A 23116-nucleotide genomic window follows, 5' to 3' on the forward strand; every position below is an offset into this window, starting at 1 on the left:
TACAGCTTTCTTTTGCACAGCCCAAATTTTAAAGGACGTGATATTTATGGATAATGAATTTAAAACCATTTAATTTAGTTCCTACTTAGCATATTAGTGAACTTTGCATCACATGTGGGCGGTGCATTTTGTCAATCACAGGTAGCGATTAAGAGGGAATAAGAGTTTGAGTGGTCTCCAAGAACCTGATGGGAGCTACATTTGTTTAATTCTACATAAGTGAACGTATAATGTTAACTTCAGTCATTGTTTTTTTTCTTAAATGCAACTTAAGACTTAGGAAATGATAATTTCATAAATTAGAAAGGGTAATAATACATAAGAGTTAAAATAACAGCATGTGATGTAAACTTAAAGTTTAAAGTACTATAAGATGCCATCTGTGGAGCTGTGGTAGTATAATTTTATGTAACTTGTTCTCATTTACAGAGTAGAATATGAGCCTTTGGTTGCATGCTCTTCTTGTTTAGATGTTTCTGGGAAAACTGCTTTAAATCAAGCTATTTTGCAACTTGGAGGACTTACTGTAAACAATTGGACAGAAGAATGTACTCATCTTGTCATGATATCAGTCAAAGTTACCATTAAAGTAGGTTAAATGCCTTGTTATTATGTTAAAATAAGTTTTGTGAATCTAAGCTTACTCACCAGCTATACACAGACATTGTTAAGGCCATTTATTTTAAAACTATCAGAGCTATTAGATGTGGGTTTATATATGTCACATTAAATGTATACCATTTAGGCTAGAATGACTTTTCAGATAATCTGTTTATTATTTGAGACAAGCAAAAACATGTAAGATTATATCTCAGATTTTGATTTAGCATTTTAAAGATGATTTATGTTCTATTTTCACCAATAAGTTTACTACAGTGTGGAGTTGGTATCTTCAGTCTAAAAGCGAAGTGACTGAGGTTGACCACCAGTCTCCAGAGTTAGCATCTCTAGTCCCTTCTATCAAGTTGTCTTCCACCAGTTCATCTCATGGTCTCATCCTCTCTTACTTAGTCTCTTTTTGGTATAATGCCCTCATCACAAAGACTCTTTAAGTTCTTACGGTTTAATATGTCTTCGCCATCCAGAGATACATAGATATCTACCTTTAGAAGATGCTGACTCTTCATTAAAACAGTGATATATTTTGGTATGTTTTCAGATTTTGCATCTTCATCAGATTTGGTTATATCCAAAGCTAATTGAAGAATGACATTGGGAGGTGATTCATCTCCTTTAAACAGGTTGACTGTAGATAGGTGAGATGTTTTAAATTAATGTCTATCGTGAAAAGCAACAAACATTTAGATTCCTTTATTAGATGATACAGAAATCCTTTAATATCTAATAAGAATATGTGTATTATAGCTAAACAGGTATCCTAGAGAAAGGCTTGATTGAACCTCAAGTTAAACTTGTATGTTGGAGGGGTTATCTCTGATAAGGATCAGTTTCTCTCTTTGCAAGGTTATGAAGTTTATAAATTCAGCAGAGTGATTGGCCTCCTGAGTACTAATTTATGCTAATAAACCAAAACATCTATTTATTAGTTTATATTAGGGATGCACCTTTATAGCAACCACATATTTATATGTGGACTCCAACACAATCCCCTTAAAGATACTAAAGTACCTGAGAAGTAAAATTTAAGTAATTATGTGCTTGCTGGGTGAATATGAAATAAGAGCAAAGGCAGTTAGATGGTCTTAAGAGATACTTTAATGAGTCGTGACAGACCTGGAACTAGTACCCATTCACCAGAGTATACACTATTCCAGTGACTGGGAGACAAATGGCGCGGGCATTAGAGTCACTGGATATATACTGATAACATTGCAGAGCAATCCTTTTTCAGTATATTTGATCAGTCATGTGCCAAAAAAGAAAGCCTAGTTATTATATTATTTTTTTGGTTAATTTCCCAAAAGTACGGGTTACTTTATATTTTTTAAGTCATTAAGTATTAGAACCAAAAAGAAACCTAAGGAATATTCAGTTCCATTTTTATTTTTTGAAGAGGAAACTGAGTCATGGAGTAATTAAATCCATTACCCAAGATCCCAGGTATTGAAGCCTGCTCAGTCCATTGTTAAATTCCACATCACTGCTTCCTGCCAGACGCCAGTTACTTCACTCACATTCGAGGTTGGTGTATTCAGATTCCAGTCTTGAGACACCTTAGGTTGTTTGCTCGTATTTAAGTAATACTCCATGTTATTAGAAGCATACTTAGAGATTCTTCAGTTGGGTTATTTCCATAGATTATGCTGAATCTTTATTTTCATCTCCAGTGGTGGTATTTTCTAATCTTTTTCAGATTTTGTGGTGTATTTTATTTGCTGTTTATAGCTTAGTTCACTTGTTACTTGAAGTTTCTCCACCCTCACCCCATAGTCTCTTTGTACTTCTTTTGAGCTTTTACTCCACCCCAAGCAGTTATTCTTTTATTTACTTTCTTAAAAATACTTTATTCCATACTTACAATCTGCTCAAAAGACATTTAGGCAGCAAAGATCTTACAGCTCACGTTTTTCTCTTTTTAACATGTTAAGAACTCTTAAATTGGAATACACTTTAAAATGGGCTTATGTTACCTTGTTCTGCCCTCCCCAAAGCAGTTTTTAAATTAATATTGTAATTGGTGGCTTCTTAAAGTTAAGTGATTATATAGCATTGTATATACTGAAACTAAACAGTGACCAAATACTGACTTCAATTTTATGGATTGTGGCTCCTTTATAAATTTAGAAAGATGAAAGGAAAAATGTCCCTTTATAGTCTCTAACTTAAAACATTTCTTTAAAGAAAAGCTAGCAATGAGTGTTTATATTCACATATGTTTTTCTTCTTTCCAGACAATATGTGCACTCATTTGTGGACGTCCAATTGTAAAGCCAGAATATTTTACTGAATTTCTTAAAGCAGTTAAGGCCAGTAAACAGCCTCCACAAATTGAAAGGTATATCCTGTATTTTTTTTAACATACCAATTTATTAGGATATAATAAAGGATACTAACCAACAGCCAGATGAAGGATGCACAAGGCAAGGTATGGGGAAAAGGCAAGGAGCTTCATGTTCTCTCCAGGCAGGCCCCTCTCCCTGCACCTCCATGTGTTCACCAACTGGGAAGTTCCTATATCATGTATTTTAAATATAATATGACATACAGAATGTGTGATAGCACTGATTTTATTTAGGTCGATTCCCTCTTTAACGACTGTTTCAGGATGTGGTGTTCAGTTTAACAAACTGAGCCCCCAGATGCCCCCATATCTGCCAATATTTAAACAAAAAAAATTGAAGGACCGCACATGGCGCAGAGGTACCATCCAAAGGCCACATGTCTCATGTTGAGTATCATGCAATCAGGACCTCTGGAATTGTGTGATGCAGCCTTCCTGTTCTGGAGTCACATAGTCTCGCTCCAGAATATCAATAGCACTGTGGCCTTGGGAATGGAGTTTATTTCTTTTGAGCATCAGTTACCACTTTTGAAAAATGAGACTAACACCTGTCCTGTGTTTTAAGTATTTAGTAGCATCAGTAATTTTAAGTAATAGAGTGTACAAGGTCTGAGCATTTTGCTTGGCACTGTATTAGGTGCTTGTTAAAAGAAATGCTGCTAATTGCAATAATACCAGGTAAGATTCAAGTAGCTTTATGATGATGATGATGATGGTGGTGGTGATGATGATTTTAGATGCTCTGCTAAATTTGTGAATGACCAGACTAAGGGATCTTAGCTGCTATATAGTATTTGTGATGCTTTGAAGTAATATAATCTATGGTTGAGGAGGAAGATGTTTGGATTTTTATTTTCGAATTTAGTCAACTTAGCACAAGAACATGCTTGTTTAAGATATACCAATAAGTTACAGTCTATATGGCATAATAGGTAGACTGTGTGTTTATAAGCTCATCTTAATCTCTATAGGACAGGGATGCCTGGGTGGCTCAGCAGTTGGGCATCTGCCTTTGGCTCAGGGTGTGGTCCTAGTCCCAGGATCGAGTCCCGTATCGGGCTCCCTCCAGGGAGCCTGATTCTCCCTCTGCCTGTGTCTGCCTCTCTCTCTGTGTGTCTCTCATGAATGAATAAATAAAATCTTTAAAAAAAAAAACAAAAACTCGATAGGACACCTTTGAATATCTGAGTGTTTAAAAATCTAAAGTGTCATGCAAGTTAAGAATCTTATTAATAGTTGTAAAATGCCATTAGTTGTCATAAACTATTTTGCCCAATGCTGGGTTTTTTGTTTTTTTTTTGAGGGGTGGGTGGGTACGCTTTATGCCTAATAATTTGTGTCTGCTTTTAAAAGTAACTGAAATTTTTCTTCTTGGGGAGGTTTATTTATTTTTTTTTTTTCATTTGGGAGGTTTTCTTCTTGTGAAGCCTATTTATGGTTTTCCCAATAAACACCAATAAGTAATGATCCTTGATACAAATAAGAAGTGATTATTAATCCTATATTACTTGGGAGTGGAGGTGTCTGATAGGTTTTACCACTCGTGATGTATGTGTTATGGTCTTGAAGTTTTTAGAATTAGTCATTGATGTCTACTTATTGTTCAGATTCTCAGGTGTATTTAACCTGGGTCTATTTTTGACTTTAGGTTTAGCATAAGTTTTTCTGGCTTCAATTTATGACTATATTATCTTAGATGACTACAATAAAACATCTCTACTGTAAGATTGTTTAGTAACTTCTAATTCAGTCTTAGCCATGAAAAGCATTTACACTAGCCCATGTTTGATCATGTCAACTGATAATTATATTTTAATTTTTTTTTAAAGTAAGTATTTTTTGCCTTGATAGATTCATATGCTTATTGGAATCCATTTTGGTATCCTTGTTGTCTTATTTGACTATATAACTGTATAACTTCAACTATCAAATAGAAAAAGGATTAAATTTAAATTAGTAGGGTGGATTATGAAAGGTTTATGAAACAAATTGTGGTGGCTCCTTAACAAAATGTAACTACCTCTTTTAGTTCTGAAAAAGCATTATCAGTGTATTTAAAATAAAAAGGATGTTTTTAACCTAAAAAAAGTATAATTCTCTTTAGTGCAATTGTGTCTTCATCTTTGCACTGTTACCAAAGGACAGGTTAAGACAGAGTTTAGCATGATTTGTGAGATCTCATTTGCCTATCCTGTCATCAGAATACCAATGTAGATGAAGTCATTTTTAGAAGACTCCATTTCAAAGTATTTATTTTGATAACTTCTAATTTATTAAGGGAAGTTCATTAAAATACTGTAGATTTTCTGGATGTAAAGAAATGATCCCTTAAAAAAGAAAAGGAGGGGCAGCCCCAGTGGTTCAGTGGTTTAGCGCCGCCTTCATCCCAGGGCGTGATCCTGGAGACCCGGGATCGTCTCCCATGTCGGGCTCCCTGCATGGAGCCTGTTTCTCCCTCTGCCTGTGTCTCTGCCCCTCTCTCTCTCTCTCTCTCTCTCTCTCTTTCTGATGAATAAATAAATAAAATCTTAAAAAAAAAAAAAAAGAAAAGCTAGCAATGAATTTGAATTATTTGAATTTTTGTAGTCTTATTTTATGGAGTGCTCTTTCAACTACTGAATGTCAAATAACAAGCATCGTTTCTGGGAAAACAGTGTTGGGAGAAAGTCTTTGTGTTCATATACAACTTGTCAGATGTGCCAAGAATGCTAAGCCCTTACTACCCTGTATACCTAGGCCATTTCTCGTGGTTTGTAGTGAGAAGCCTTGAGGGAAGAGTTAGTGTCCTTTTTTGGGACAAAGAATAGGCCTGCTTATAGCTTGCTGTGAAACTCCTGGATTCTCAGGTTCATTGTTCCTCTTTCCTGTAACACAGCCTGCTGTATGTGCCTTCTATATCATCCCCACAGAACTTGGTCCGGGAGGAGATCAACTACAAATATGCTGAGGCTTGCCGCTCACTTTGTCTCTGACGCAGGAGTCTTGTGTCTTCTGCCCACATCCAAGAAACAGGAATAGGCTAACTTATTGGCTTGAAATCAGATATCAGACCCAAGAGAAACAGCCTGAAACAATCTTAGTTTTTGGAGTTGACTGTACATAATCAATCAAAATTCAAGGCAAAGAAATGTAACATATAGCAGTTCTTTTCTTGGAGATAACCTTACGTATACAAGTTGTGGATGTCAATGTAATTTGAGCCTTTTAGAGATCAGCGAAAGGAAATGCTATAGTAAGTTCTTATATGAATCATGAACATATGCCTGTAGGAGTCATGAAATAAATAGCTGTCCAGATGTTGGACAAATGAATATTGTGGCTTGAAATACAGTTTCCATTGCCAGAATTATACATAAGTTGAGAAGAATTCTGTATTTGGAAAATCTTGGGGCAGAAATTAAAATGATATGCTTTGAGTTCGATGAAATTTATTGAAGATGATATAAATAATATAAATAAAGTCATAGGGGATCCCTGGGTGGCTCAGCAGTTTAGAACCTGCCTTCGGCCCAGGGCGTGATCCTGGGGTCCCGGGATCAAGTCCCACATCAGGCTCCCTGGATGGAGCCTGCTTCTCTCTCTGCCTGTGTCTCTGCCTCTCTCTCTCTCTCTCTGTGTCTCTCATGAATAAATAAATAAAATCTTTAAAGAAATAAAGTCATAAAATGTACACAAGAAAAGTCAGCTATTTCTAGATTAAAATTTTAGAGAATTTGTGAATTATATGTACTAGTTGCTATATAATAAAACATTATTTGCAGCTAAAAGTTTCTGTAGAAGTGTGCCAAAATGTTTCAATTTTTTTCATTATAGAAATTAGAAATTATATTTGTGGTAGCCTAGTATTTAGGCATTGTACCTCTGACCTTGGTCTCTGCCAAGTTAATTGACTCTTTTCCAGATTTTTAACTAGCTTTTAAATAACTGGAGCCTCAGAAATGCTTTAAAACTTGTAGAACATATTGCTTCAGAAATACTGATTTTTAGTGATGTTTTCCTCACATTTATTATTTCTTTTCTTGTTCTCCTCCTTATACTATTAAGGAAAAAAGGCTTATCTAAGTATATAAAGTTCAGAACATAGCATGCTATTTATCACTGTATAATCAGTGATTTCATATATCGTGTGTGATCTCACAAATCATTTATATGACTCCAACATTTGGTTAGATTCTTCACAGTACAGTGATGTATTTTTTTTTTTTGCAAGATCAGTCTTACCAGTCTTACTGAATGGCTCAAATTTACCACTGTTTTTAAAAGAAAACCAAAATACATTTTTTTAGTCCCAGAATTTAAAGCTCAAATCTGCATATTGAGGGAATAAAGAGATGTTTATACTTTCATCTACTTTTAATAGATGAATTTTTAATTTCTATTTTGTACAATCAAATATTTCTGAGTGCCTACCATGAATTAGGCAAGATAGACCTGAGTATACAGTGATGAGCCAAAAAGCATTACAGTTTCTGTCCTCATGGCACTTGATAGAAAAGCCAAATACTAAAAATTACACACATTAAAGTTAGAACTCTGGTAGTGCCATCAAGGAAAACTAACGGTGTATTATGCTCCTATCTGTAGGAACCTGGTTCAAGGTTTAACAAATGTTCAGTCTTCATTGAACTAAACTAGAGTTGACTGTTCTCTGGGCATAGTAAACTATTATTTGTGACAAAATTAAAAATGACTATTTTTAAGTGGTGTAGATAATTTAAAGGTCATATTCCATTGTCATTGGAAGACAGTAAGACTTCCATCTACTCAGCCATATGTATGTGTTAAACACACATCGTTTTTTTGCTTAGAACTGGTTACATCATCCAGTGTTACAGTACTATGTACACCAATTCATAAACTAGCCATTTGTAAGTGAAGTGATGCTTGCATTTCACACTGATAGAAGTGTGAAATATTGGAGAATTCTTGTCAAAAGGGAGAGAATAAAAGGCATTCAAAGAGATAACTAAAAATTTATCCTACGTATGAATTAGATATAGTATTTACTAATTCTCTAGCATGAATTTTTCTTATAGATTTAGCGTTAATGGTGAAAATGGTTTATACTATCCTCAGTGCCTTTAAAAGAAAATAAATAGAATTGTAAAGTCAGTTATTTAGAAAATCAGATAACACAGTGGGCTGCATTTCACCCTCTTGGCTAAGTCAGCTGTTCCCCGCAGGTAACTCATTTACTTGAGATTACAGGTTCTAGGAATCACTGTCTTAGAATAGATGTACAATATCCACTGTAGAACGTTAAAGCACGTGCATTTGTGGTTTAATCAGTTATCAAAACTTTTTAAAAATGTAATTGTTTAATCACAACTCAGCTAACTTTGTGAAATATGTAGGCTGCCAAGGAGAAATCTGAGGGGGAAAAAATTGTAAGGAAGTTAGTTCTAAAATGTGGGATGGTGATCCTCGTGACCAAAATATTTTTACCATATTGGGTGTTGTTCTCTGTAGATGGTTAACTCTTGATTGTTTAGTGACTAATAGTCTAGGTTGTAAATTTCCCGTCCTACATTGTCTTCTCATCATCACTGTGATTTTAGTAATTTTTTATTTAGTAATTTTTTAAATTAAAGTTTTTAGAGCAATTTTAGGTTCATACCAAAATCGAGAGGAAGTTATAGAAGCTTCCCATTTACCTCCTGTTTGCACACATGCAGCCCCCCCCCCCCAATTAGGGGTTCCCCCCATCAAAGTGTCGTGAGCCTACACTGACCTCATAATCACCCAAAGTCCATAGTATACATTAGAGTTTACTCCTGATGTACATTCCATGGCTTTGGATAAAAACATAATACATATATCCATCATAGTATCATACAAAGTATTTTCACTGCCCTGAAAACCCTCTGTACCCTATTTATTGTTCCCACTCCCCCCAACTCCCAGCCACGACTGAACTTTCACTATTTCCATAGTTTTACCTTTTCCAGAATTTCATACAGTTGAATTAAATAGTAGGTAGCCTTTTCAGAATGGCTTTTTTCACTTAGTAACTTGAATTTAAAATTCTCAATATTTTTCATGAATAGTAGCTCGTTTCTTTTTAGCACTGAATAATATTCCATTGTTTGAATGTACTACAGTTTATCCATTCGCTTACCAAAGGACATTTCCGTTGCTTCCACCTTATGACAGTTAAGAATAAAGCTGCTATTCACATCCAGGTTTTAGTATGGACATAACTTTAATTAATTCAACATACAGTTGAATTAAATAGTAGGTAGCCTTTTCAGAATGGCTTTTTTCACTTAGTAACTTGCATTTAAAATTCTCAATATTTTTCATGAATGGTAGCTCGTTTCTTTTTATTTTTATTTTATTTTATTTTTTTTTTAAATTTTTTTATTTATTTATGATAGTCACAGAGAGAGAGAGAGAGGCAGAGACACAGGTGGAGGGAGAAGCAGGCTCCATGCACCGGGAGCCCGATGTGGGATTCGATCCCGGGTCTCCAGGATCGCGCCCTGGGCCAAAGGCAGGCGCCAAACCTCTGCGCCACCCAGGGATCCCTCGTTTCTTTTTAGCACTGAATAATATTCCATTGTTTGAATGTACTACAGTTTATCCATTCTCTTACCAAAGGACATTTCCGTTGCTTCCACCTTATGACAGTTAAGAATAAAGCTGCTATTCACATGCAGGTTTTAGTATGGACATAACTTTTTCAGCTCTTTTGGATAAATACCAGGGAGTGCATCATACAGTAAGAGTGTGTTTAGTTTTGTGAGAAAGGGCCAAACTGTCTTCCAAAGTGGTTTTATCGTTTTACATTCCCACCAGCAATGAATGAAAGTTCTTATCACTTCAAATTCTCACAAGCTTTGGTGGTGTTTGTGTTGTGGATTTTGGCCATTCTTATATATGTGTAACTGGGTCTAAGTGTTCTAATTTACATTTTTCTGATAACATGATATCGAACATCTTCTGCTTATTTGCCATCTGTACATGTCTTTGGTGAGATAGCTGTTAAGATTTTGGCCCCTTTAAAAAAAATTCTATATTTAAATTCAATTTAGGTAACATATGGTGTATTATTACTTTTGGGGGTTGAAGTTAGTGATGCATCAGCTGCATATAACGCCCAGTGCTCATTCCATCAAGTGTCCTTAATGCCAGTCACTCAATTACCCCATCCCCCCCCACTCCTCCCCTCCAGGAGCCCTGTTTCGTATACTTGAGTCTTTTATGATTTGCCTCTCTCTCTGTTTTTATCTTATTTTTCCTTCTCTTCCCCTAAGATCATCTATTTTGTTTCTTAAATTCCACATGTGAATGAGATTATATGGTAGTTTTTCTCTGACTGATTCATTTCACTTAGCATAATACTCTCTAGTTCCATCCACATTGTTACAAATGGCAAGACTTCATTTTTTGGGGTGGTTGAGTAATATTCCTGTGTGTGTGTGTGTGTGTGTGTGTGTGTGTGTGTATCACATCTTTATCCATTCATCTTTCAGTGGACATCTGAGCTCTTTTCATATTTTAGCTATTAGGGACATGGCTGCTGTAAATATTGGGGGGTTCATGTGTCCCTTCAAATTACTATTTTTGTATCCCTTGGATAAATACCTAGTAGTGTAATTGTGGGTTGTAGGGCAGTTCTGTTTTTAACTTTTTGAGAAATTCTGTACTTTTTCCAGACTGGCCATACCAATTTGCATTCCAACTAACAGTGTAAGAGAGTTTCCCATTCTCTGTATCCTTGCCAAAATCCGTTGTTTCCTGACTTGTTAATTTTCGCCATTCTGATCAGTGTGAGGTAGTATCATTGTGGTTTTGATTCGTGTTTCCCTGAAGAGGAGTGATGTGTCTGTTAGGCATTTGTATGTTTTCTTGCAGAAATGTCTGTTCATGTCCTCTGCCCATTTCTTGACTAGATTTTTTTAGTTTTGGGGTATTGAGTTTGATAAGTTCTTTATAGATTTTGGAAATTAGCCATTTATCTAATAATTGCAAATATCTTCTCCTATTCCATGGGTTGCTTTTAGTTTGGTTTCCTTTGATGTGCAAAAGCTTTTTTTCCTGATGAAGTCCTAATAGTTCATTTTTGCTTTTGTTTCCCTTGCCTCTGGAGATGTGTCTAGCAAGAAGCTGCTTCAGGATTTTGGCCGATTCTTTAATCAGGTTGTTTGTTTTCTTACTTTTGGAGAGTTCTTTGTGTATTTTGGATAACAGTCCTTTATCAGATGTGTGTTTTGCAAATATTTTCCCCCAGTCTCTGGTACATCATCTCATTTTCTTGACATTGTCCTTCACAGAGCAGAAGTCTTAATATTTTTTTTTTTAGAAGTTTTAAATTTTAATGAAGTTTATTTAGCATATCATTTACTTCATTAATAGATCATGCCTGTTGCTGTATCTGAAAAGTCACTGCCATAGCGAAGGTCATCTAGATTTTTCTCTGTTATTTTTTAGCAGTTTTATAGTTTAGCACTTTACTTTAGGTCTGTGACCATTTTGAGTTAATTTTTGTGAAGGCTGTAAGCTCTGCGTCCAGATTCTATTTTTGCCTGTGAATGTCCAATATCCAGTATCATCATCATTTGGTGAAAAGACTATCTAAGCTCTATTGTACTGCCTTTGTTCCTTTGTTAAAGATCACTTGACTGTGTTTATGTTAGTCTATTTCTGGGCTCTTAATCTCTTTTGTGTGTTTTTTCATAATACCAGATTCTCTTGATTACTGTAGCTTTATAATAAATCTTGGGTAGTACTAGAACTCCAACTTTGTTCTTCCTTAATATTGTGTTGGCTGTTCTGGATATTTTGCCTCCCCATATGAACATTAGAATCTGTCAGTTTCCACAAAATAACTTGCTGGGGCTTTTATTGAAATTACATTTAATCTATAGATCAAGTTGGGAAGAACTGACACCTTGACAATATTGAGTCTTCTTATCCATGAGCATATTTAGTAATTAGTAATTTTTACTTGAAGGTAGAGTTAAGCTGACAGACTGATCAGTTATAAATTGTTGTAGCAAAAGATTTAGTTATATAGAAAGTTGAAACTGGACTGATATGTGGCTTGAGAATTATTTGTTGATATAGTCTCTATTTTCTTTTTATCCCTCATTTTTATGAGAGAGAGAGAGAGAGAGAATCCCAAGCAGGCTTCATACCCAGGATGGAGCCTAATGTCCCACAAACCCGAAATCCTGACCTGAGCTGAAATCAAGAGTCACATGCTTACCTGAGCCACGTAGGTGCCCCCAGAAGATTGTGTATGTGTGTGTTTTAAAGATTTTTATTTATTTATTCATGAGAGAGAGAGAGTGAGAGAGGCAGAGACACAGGCAGAGGGAGAAGCAGGCTCTGCGCAGGGAGCCCGACGTGGGACTCGATCTCAGGTCTCCAGGATCACACCCTGGACTGAAGGCAGGCACTAAACCGCTGAGCCACCCAGGGATCCCCAAGATTGTGTTTTTTAATCTCACTTTGGAAATTTTATTTAAACTGACAAAATATTTTAAGTTTTAAAATTGCCTGAGCTTTGGGATGCCTGGATGGCTCAGCAGCTGAGCATCTGCTTTCAGCCCAGGGCGTGATTCCGCAGTCCCTGGATCGAGTCCCACGTCAGGCTTCCTGCATGGAACCTGCTTCTCCCTCTGCCTGTGTCTCTGCCTCTCTCTCTGTGTCTCATGAATAAATTGATCAATCAATCAATCAATCAATCTTAAAAAAAAATTTTCCTGGGCTTCTCCAAAGGAATTTTTTTTCCCAAAGGGGTTTTTAATAAAACACTTAATAGTAGTTTGCAGAATTGGATGTGAACATAACACTCCTTGATTCCCAGGAAACGTAAGATGCCAATAGAAATTGATCTTTATGGACGCGGTCTCAGCCTTTTAAAATTCATGTAACTTGTTTGATTCATGTATATTAAATCATATTTTAGGATTGTCCGCTCTTGGATTATATTTTTTCAGAAAATAAGGAACAGCTATGTTTTTTTATATGACACCTGCCACCATTTTGTCTCTGAAAAAAATGCTTTCTTTTAAAAAAATAATAATTCAATGATGTTACAGAAATTAAACCTTCCGATGTCTAGATAGCTATTCTATTTATAAATTTAACAGTATGCATACAAAACAGCATATAATTAGAATATACTTTTAATTTCTTTTTTAACAGTTATTACCCACCTATTGATGAACCAGCTATTGGAAATAAAAACATTGATCTGTCAGGACGACAGGAAAGAAAGCAAATCTTCAGAGGAAAAATGTTTGTATTTCTAAATGCCAAACAGGTAATGTTATGAGAAGAATTTTCCTAATGAAGACATAAACTAGGATAAATTATTACTGTTACCAACTGTTAATGCATATTTTTTGAGATTTTGTTAGAAGTGAGAAGTGAAAAAACTGTCTAGGCACTAGGACTTGTCCAGTATTCATGTATATGAGATTTTTTTGACATATGTTAATAATTGGCCAATTAAGTTTCTATAAATATGTGGGTTAAGGGGTGGGGACAGAAAACTGATTTAAGTCTTTACTTGGTCATTTAGTAGCTGTTGAACGTCTTCAGTATACCAAAATGGGGATTCAAGGAGCTTATGTTGTAGGTGGACAGTGCAAGCAAGCCCACAGTTAGAGCATTGTTAATTATGATAAGGAAGGGCAAACAATGTAACAATCCCAGGGCTGCCAAGATACCTGGTGAACTGGGGATTCTCTTTGTAGAAGCTCAGATTGTCTTCTAAAAAGTAGAACCAGTTCTGTTTCAACTCTACTTTTATTTTACTTCCCTAATACAAGCGAATGGATAAAGAAGATGTGATATACACACATATATGTTATGGAATACTACTCAGCCATAAAAAAAGAATGAAATCTTGCCATTTATAGTGATGTGGATGGAACTAGAATATAATATTAAGTGAAATAAGTGAGTGAGAGAAAGACAAATACCATATTATTACACTCATATGTGGAATCTAAGAAATAAAACAAATGAGCAAATAGAAGAAAAAGAGAGACAATCCATGGAACAGATTCTTAACTGTAGAGAACAAACTGATGGTTACCAGAGGGGGAGTTTGCAGGGTATGGGGGAAGTAGGTGATGGGGACTAAGGAGTGTATTTGTGATGGGCACTGGGTGATCTGTGGAAGTATTGAATTATTATATTGTACACCTGAAACTAATATAACACCATTAACTATACTAGAATTAAATTTAAAAGAATGAACTGAAGGAATGAATTGTGCCTATTTCATTATATTTTTTCTGTTTTTTGTTTGTTTTTTAGTATAAGAAGTTAAGTTCAGCAGTTATTTTTGGAGGAGGAGATGCTAGGTTAATAACAGAAGAAAATAAAGAAGAATATAGTTTCTTTTCAGCTCCTGGAATTTGTGTTGTTGATGTAGGAATAACAAATTCACAAACTCTAATTCCTGACTCTCAGAAAAAATGGATTCACTCAATTATGGATAAGCTGCAAAGGTACAGAATTATCTTAATTATTTTAAAAAAGGCAATTTTATATGTAACTTTTTTATTTTACTGAATTTGATATAAAAAGATATACAAGAGATACAACAAAACATTTTGTTATGTATGGTACTTGGAAATTTATTGTGCGTTAGTGTGCTAGAAGTACAGCGTCCTTATCTGTGACAAAGTTAAAATGTAAGATTTTTTCCTGAAACTGTCTACAGCTGGAATATATTTGTTACTTGGTGATTATTACCATTAGGAATGCATATAACATTTTTCAGCCCTGTCACATAGGCTGTCATTCAAAAGCAAGAAAAAATGTCATATATCCAAGAATAGGATTTGTAGTGAGGAGACAATGTGAAAGAGCTAAACAAAGTTAATTTTTTTGTTTTTTAAAGTTTTATTTATTCATGAGAGCAAGAGAGAGAGAGAGAGATTGGCAGAGACACAGGCAGAAGGAGAAGCAGGCTCCCTGCAGGGAGCCTGATGCAGGACTTGATCCCAGGACCCTGAGATCATATCCTGAGCCAAAGGGAGACACTGAGCCACCTAGGCATCCCTAATCTTAACATTTTTGAGGCTAACAAGTATTATAAAATGTTAGGTTTGCAGTCTGCTGACCAAATTTCTGTTCACCTACCATAAATAGGTAGAGTATTTATGTCTCAAAAGTCCAGAAAGGAGAAAAAAATGAGTGGGAAGTATCAGAAAGGGAGACAGAACATGAAAGATTCCTAACTCTGGGAAACGAACTAGGGGTGGTGGAAGGGGAGGTGGGCAGGGGGTGGGGGTGACTGGGTAATGGGCACTGAGGTGGGCACTTGATGGGATGAGCACTGGGTGTTATTCTATATGTTGGCAAATTGAACACCCATAAAAAATAAATTTATTAAAAAGTCCATAGCTGTTTCCCTACAATATTCATTTTTCCTCTCCCAATAGTCTTACTGAACATGGAGATTGCCCTTGTTTTATTTTATATATTTGCTAAAACAAAAAATAAAATTTTAGTCTTCTGTCCCATAGATATTTTCCTTAATGGGGATGTATTAACTACTACAAAGAGAAAATATCTGTGTAACAAAGTAACATCTTACTTATATCCAGAATTTACTACGGTTCTCTTACCTGTTAGGCAGCGGAATATAATAGTTATGGCATCTATGGTCCCTGCCACCACTGGAGCTTACTGTCTAGAGGGAGAGGCAGATAAAGATGAGTAAACAGATAATTACAAATATGCAAAAGGGAAGCAGAATAACAGGGAAAAGGGAAGAAGTTTATTCTTAATAGAATAGAGAAAAGAAGGCCTCTTTTAGACAACATTTTACCTGTGACCGGTCTTTGAAAGAACCAAGCAAAATAAGAGCAGTGAAAGCTCCACTTACATCGTACTGTATCACGATCTCATCGTGAGCAGATCCTGTTCCAGGAGTTTCATGTATATAAAGACATTCGTCCTCACACAGCTCTGTGTATTATTTACTGTTATGGTAACCACGGTGCAGATAGGACAAAAGGGATAGAACACAGGGAGTGAGCAAGAGAGCCAGAGTGTGACCCCAGGCAATCTGGTTACACAGTCTCTGCATTTCACCCTTACATCTCACTGCCCTTCAGCATATACCATGATCACGAGGTAAGAAAGTAGCCAGAGTACAAAGTTGATCAGAGGCTGGTGGCTTCATCGTGAGATATCATTTGGTTCTGTAGTCTTTGGCCCCATTACAACTTGTTTTTTGGGGGAGGGCAGTCTTTGAGAAAGACTGTCACTTAAGATAACACGTTTCTACTTCGTCCAAGCCACTGATAGTCATTGGAGGTGCAGGTAGATCAAGCAAGTGGCCACTAAAGCCAGCTGTTGACTGAATTTTGGACAACACACCATTAGCATTATCTAAGAAGTATGGGTATAGGATATCAGGGGTTACAATTAAATGTCTTCTGAAGAAAACTCAAAAGTGTAAGAGAATGATGTTGCTAAGATATTTTCCCAATATCTTAGCTCAAATGTGGGAACTCTTCCTGTTAATTTATTTTCTCTTTATTTTCCTCCTTCTTTGCCTTCCCTCTCTTCATCTGTTTCACAGTTTTGCACAAAATAGGATGAATGATATTCCTTGGTTCATGATACACTGTCATCATTGAACCATAACAATACACACTAATTTTGTTCACTAGTGAAGTAGTTATTTTAAGTTCTATAATAAATGTGTGAGAAGCTGCTCCTAAAATGCAGGCTGGATACTTAAAAATACCTACCTCTGTGTTACCCCTAGCCCAGTCTCCTCCTACATAGAATAACATTCATCCAGAATCCTTTGCTTATCATTTACTTACTTACTTTTACATATAGTTTTATTGTTTCTTTATTTCTAAAATATGTGTGCATATGTTCTAATTGTTTTAACTTTATAACCTGGTCTTCATACTACTATGTAATCTTTGGGGATTTTTCCCACATAATGATACATTACTGATAAGAATTCATCCATTTTGTTACATGTTACTGTAATTAATTTGTTTTGATGGTAAAATATATTTCATTGTGTGAATATACCACAGTTTGTTGATTCCACATTGAAAAAAATCTTCTTTCTGGTTTTTATTATCGTAAACATTGTTACTGAGATCATTTTTGTGCATTTCCTGGTTGTACTCAATATTCTTCTTAGGGTTAGAACTGCTGGGTCATAGGTTATATGAATATTCAATCTCTGGAGTTAGTATCAAACTGTTCCACCTTATAGTCCTCCCCCCACAGTATGTAAGAGATTAAATAGATGCACACTGTTTTCCACACTTGATATGGTTAGACTTTACCATTTTTGTTAATTGAATGGATATACAATCCTATCCTGTAATTTTCATTTCTATTTTTCTCATCACCGGTGATGCTTAACATTTCTTCTGATACTTCCTGGACATCTGTTTTTCTTGTTCTGAAATATCTGCTCATGTCTTTTACCCGGTTTTCTATCACTATAATTGTATTTTTTTAATATGAATTTCCCGGTTTTTGTGTGAGTGTGTGTGTGTTAGTTTTGACCATTTTATCACATGGGTTGGTTCATAAATTTACCACCTTAGTCAAGATACAGAACAATTCCTTCACCACAAGGATCCTTCCTGTTGTTCTTTTAAAACCACACCCACAAAAATAAAAATAAAAATAAATAAAACCACACCCACTTCCCTTCCTCCCTCCCCACCTCCAACTTCCTGTCCCCGAATCCTGGCAAGCCACTAATTTATTCTCCATTTTTAAAATTTTATCTTTTAAAATAATGTTGTATAAATTAAATGATAGCATATACACTTTAGTACTGGTTTTCTCATTCAGTATAATTCCTTGGAGATTCATCTAAGTTGTGTGTATCAGTTGTTTATCCTTTTTTATTGTTGAGTAGTAGTGTGTGTATATATGTGTACACTACACTGTGTTGAGTAATTCTTCCATTGAAGGAAATCTGCATTTTTTCAATTTTTGTTATGAATAACACCTCTAAACATGCATGTACAAGTTTCTTTGTGAATGTAAGTTTTCATTTCCTTGGAATACATGCCCAAGAGTGTAGCAATTCCTGGCTCATATGGTAGTTGTATATTTTCTACTCTCCTTTTTTATTTGTAGAAGTTCTTTATATTTCTCGATATTAATTCTTTTTCACTTGTATTTATTGCAGAATCTTTTACCACTTTGTAATGTTTTACTGTATGATACATGAAATCATTTAATTTAATTTTATTATTATTATTTTTTAAATATTTTATTTATTCATGACAGACACAGAGAGAGAGAGAGGGAGAGAGAGAGAGAGGCAGAGACACAGGCAGAGGAAGGAGAGCAGGCTCCATGCAGGGAACCCGATGTGGGACTTGATCCTGGGTCTCCAGGATCAGGCCCCGGGCCGAAGGCGGCACTAAACCGCTGGGCCACTGGGGCTGCCCTCATTTAATTTTAATATACTAAAAACTTTCTTAGTACTTTTTATATTTTAAGAAGTCTTTTTCTATTCATAGATTAAAAAGATGTTCACCTATATTTTTTACTAATTTGTTGCTAGTGTTTTGATATTTTGTGTTTGAAATTTGCTTTTAATCTTTTTGGAATGGATTCTGTTTTATACCAAAGTTCCATATGTACATAGGACTGTTTTTGGCTTTACTGTATTCCATTGTTCAATATGTCTTTATACCAATACCACATTTACCAAATTGTCTTAATTTTTGTGACTTCAATGAAGTCCTCATATCTGGTATGGCAAATGTCTTTGCTCTTCTTTAGAAGCAACCTGTCCGTTTTTTACTCTTTATTTTTGCATATACATTTTAGAATCATCTTTTCAAAAACCCTATTGGGATTTTTATTAGGACTTCCATTAAATTCACAAATCAGTTTAGGGAAAATTAACAATTTTTATAATTTCCCTCTAAAGATCTTGAGTTCCTTTTATTAGATTTATTCCTAGGTACTACATATTCTGTGGTAGATATTGTATGCTGGTACGTAGAGTATAAATCGATAATATTCTCTCTTTAATTACATATTCTAGTTTATTGTTGGTATATATAAATTTAGAAGACATTTAGATATTAATCTTATATCCTGCCATTGTGTTAGCTTCCCCTTTTATTTTTAATGTATCTATAGTCCTTTTTTTTTATAAAAATCATTATAAATAATGTTTCTATCCTGTTTTTTAATCCTTGTACCTCTTATGTTTCTTTTTCCCTCTGCCTTTCTGTTTTGTACCTACTGGGACGTTTAGAGCAGTGTTGTATAGAGGTTGTATTAGTAGCCACATTTATCTTACTATTGACTTTATTATTTTTTAAGATTATATTTATTAATGAGAAACAGAGAGAGAGAGGCAGAAATATAGGCAGAGGGAGAAGCAGGCTCCCTGTGGGGAGCCTGATGTGCGACTTGATCCCAGGATCCCAGGATCATGACCTAAACCAAAGGCAGAAGCTCAAACACTGAGACCCCCAGGTGCCCCTCACTATTGACTTTAAAAGGATATGTTTCCCCATTTAGGATAATGTAATTATCTGTATAACATTATTGCATATTACAAAATATTTCTATTTTATGGAACCAATCTTTATAACTAATTTACATAATATATTTACAGTTTCAAAGAAGATAATATGCCAATTTTGAATTGCTTGAATTATAAATAGGTATATGTGATCACTTGATTATGATACTATAAAAATATATTTTAATATAGTACTATCATGTAACTGTATGTATAGTTGAGTTCTGTTACATTAATCCAGGACATAGGAAAAACAAATGTTAAGCATTTGAGAAAGACCTTTTAAACTACTACAACCACTTAAAACATCTTTACAATAAGTATTAAAAAGAGTTTTGTAGTTCTTAAAGTCTGAGGTGTAGTTTTATGTAGCGGTGTTATTAAATTGTCTTTGTTTCATTCACATAATAGAAAACAGAAGGTAGTTCACTATAAGATTCCTTTAAGGAGAAGATTCCTTAATACATGTAAATTTGTAAAATGATTTTATTTCCTAAACTTAAAATTACAAAACATGTATAGATAGAGCTTGTGATATGTCTTTATACTTTCTCCTTCCTTTCCTTTCTCTTCCCTTCTCTTTTAAGTTTTATTTTTGGATCCTAGTAATAGATTTACTTATAAAAATGTATTTTATTGCCTCATCTGGTATTACTGTTTTCTTACCCTGAAAATTATAGAATTTCAGGAATGGAAGGCTCTATCTCCTTTATTTTAGGCCTTTATTTTACAGATAAGGTGACTGAATTGCTAAAGAGTGGTGGACTTGCCCAATATAACCTTGCCCCCCAGTACACCAGTGCTCCATGTATTTGTAATTTTCTCCATACCATAAAATTGTGTTATCTCTTTGGGGAAGGAATAAAAAGATTCAACTTGACATCACCTTAATAAAAGTTGTTAGTTTTAATATATTATCATACTTAAACTATTTTATTCTCTTAGGCAGGGGCTTAGACCTATTCCTGAAGCAGAAATTGGATTGGCAGTCATTTTCATGACTACAGAGAGTTACTGTAATCCTCGGAGCCAGCCTGATACAGGTAAATAAAGCATTATTTTATTGAGTCTTTAGCAACTTTATTTGTAACTTGGTGATAGGCTGCGTATGCACATTGCTCTGTACTTGTCAGGGATGACCATTTTCACCATCTTTTAAAGCTCATCTATTCATTCATTTATTTATTTGTTAAGTATTTGTGGCTGCCTTATACTACTGGGCACTGTTTCTTTTATTTTCTTTTTTATGACAATTTTAATTTATTTTTTATTACATTTTTTAAAATTTAAATTCAGTTTGTCAACATATAATATAATACCCAGTGCTCATCCCATCAAGTGCTGGGCAGTTTCTAAAGAAGTGCTGAAGAAACTGGTAAATCAAGTAAAACAAGATCACTGTTACTGTAAACTTTATATGCTAAAGGTCAGGATTCAAACAGTTGACAGGCAAACAATCTGATAAGTTCAATTAAAGCCAAGCACCAAGAAAAAGCTAAATCAAGACCTGAAATTCTTCTTGTGCAGCTTCTGCTCAAGAAGTCTGCTGCCATCCCCTCTTACAGCCACTGCCACACTTGAACCTTCCATTGTCTTCCTTTCCTGAGGGCTGTTATAATGGTGTCCAGTCCTGCCTCTTCACTCATTTCTACAGTTAGCATTTCACTTTGCCAGTATAATCATCTTTTCTTTCTTTTTTTTTTTTTTTTTTTTTAAAGATTTTATTTATTTATTCATGACAGACACAGAGAGAGGCAGAGACATAGCAGAGGGGAGAAGCTGGCTCCTCGCATGGAGCTTGATGTGGAACTCGATCCTGGAACTCCAGGATCATGCTCTGAGCCGAAGGCAGACGCTCAACCGCTCAGCCACCCAGACGTCCCTATAATCATCTTTTCTTAAAACCTTTTACTAATTCATTATTTATGAAATAAAACCCTAAGCTCCTTGTCCAGAGTTCTGAGCCCTCAACAGTTTAGCTAAAGCCTTTCTCCTCCCAGCTTCATTAAAAAAAAAAATATATATATATATATATATATATATGTATATATATATATATATATCCCTATGGTTTATATTGCTATTAAAAAATATATATATCTATCTCCCTACAGTTTATATGTGCTATATTATTTATAGTTTCCACACTCCTCAGTCTTGCTCATCATGGTCCCTATTCTAGAATGCCAACGCTGTTCTTCAAAATTTGACTCAGATACTTAACTTCTTTCATGAAATTTTTCTAAGTTGTTTTTTCTCCAGTGACTGTCCTCCAAGTCAAAATTGTTCTGTTTTCTATATTCCAGTAACTTGTTTTTGCATTCCAGTTAGACTTTTTTTCCTACTTTGAAATAGAACTAGTTGTTTCCATGCCTCTTTCAGCCACTAGATTGATTATAAGCTCCAATTAATTTTGGATTCCCTGACAGCACCAAGCATAGTACTTATTTGTAGTAGGTATGAATATATTTACTTAATTAAACTACATTATTGACACACAGGATTATCTTGGCCGCTGTGGAGCAACAAAGTTTTATCATCCACTGTGGGAAATGTGTTTATAGGCCAAAAGGTAAGCCACCTCGTAAGGCTGAGAATAGTTAAGGTTCCATAAATAATTCATGGCCAAGGCAATTCTAAAATTTGTGTTTTCTTTTCTATTATATCATTTCATATAGAAACAGGGTCATGAGTAAAAATCAACACTTTATTTTATTTTATTTACTTTTTATTTTTTTTATTGGAGTTCAGTTTGCCAACATAGAGCATAATACCCAGTGCTCATTCCATCAAGTGCCCCTCTCAGTGTCCATCACGCAGTCACCCCCACCCCGCGCCCACCTCCACCTCCCTTTCCACCACCCCTTGTTCATTTCCCAGAGTTAGGAGTCTCTCATGTTCTGTCTCCCTCTCTGATATTTCCCACTCATTTTTTCTCCTTTCCCCTTTATTCCCTTTCACTATTTTTTATATTCCCGAAATGAATGAGACCATATAATGTTTGTCCCTCTCTGATTGATATATTTCACTCAGCATAATACCCTCCAGTTCCATCCACGTCGAAGCAAATGGTGGGTATTTGTCGTTTCTAATGGCTGAGGAATATTCCATTGTATACATAGACCACATCTTCTTTATCCATTCATCTTTCGACGGACACCGAGGCTCCTTCCACAGTTGGGCTACTGTGGACATTGCTGCTGTAAACATCGGGGTGCAGGTGTCCCGGCATTTCATTGCATCTGTATCTTTGAGGTAAATCCCCAGCAGGGCAATTGCTGGGTCGTAGGGCAGGTCTATTTTTAACTCTTTGAGGAACCTCCACACAGTTTTCCAGAGTGGCTGCACCAGTTCACATTCCCACCAACAGCACAAGAGGGTCCCCCTTTCTCCACATCCTGTCCAACATTTGTTGTTTTCTGTCTTGTTAATTTTCCCCATTCTCACTGGTGTGAGGTGGTATCTCATTGTGGTTTTGATTTGTATTTCCCTGATGGCAAGTGATGCAGAGCATTTTCTCATGTGCGTGTTGGCCATGTCTATGTCTTCCTCTGTGAGATTTCTGTTCATGTCTTTTGCCCATTTCATGATTGGATTGTTTGTTTCTTTGCTGTTGAGTTTAATAAGTTCTTTATAGATCT

General features: G+C 35.3%; 1 protein-coding gene across 2 annotated transcripts in view; it reads left to right on the top strand.

Annotated features, from left to right (window-relative positions):
• NBN (nibrin) overlaps window positions 1-23116 on the top strand; it is a 59323-nt gene that overhangs the window by 4270 nt on the left and 31937 nt on the right. For both annotated transcript variants that reach the window (XM_041769461.1, XM_041769462.1), the window contains exons 4-8: window positions 430-589; window positions 2853-2956; window positions 13118-13235; window positions 14240-14433; window positions 20421-20518. In XM_041769461.1, the coding sequence (XP_041625395.1) occupies window positions 430-589; window positions 2853-2956; window positions 13118-13235; window positions 14240-14433; window positions 20421-20518 (674 nt within the window). The remainder of the gene's footprint in view (window positions 1-429; window positions 590-2852; window positions 2957-13117; window positions 13236-14239; window positions 14434-20420; window positions 20519-23116) is intronic.

The sequence above is a fragment of the Vulpes lagopus genome, chromosome 9 (genome assembly GCF_018345385.1).
Source record: "Vulpes lagopus strain Blue_001 chromosome 9, ASM1834538v1, whole genome shotgun sequence".
Lineage (NCBI taxonomy): Eukaryota > Metazoa > Chordata > Mammalia > Carnivora > Canidae > Vulpes > Vulpes lagopus.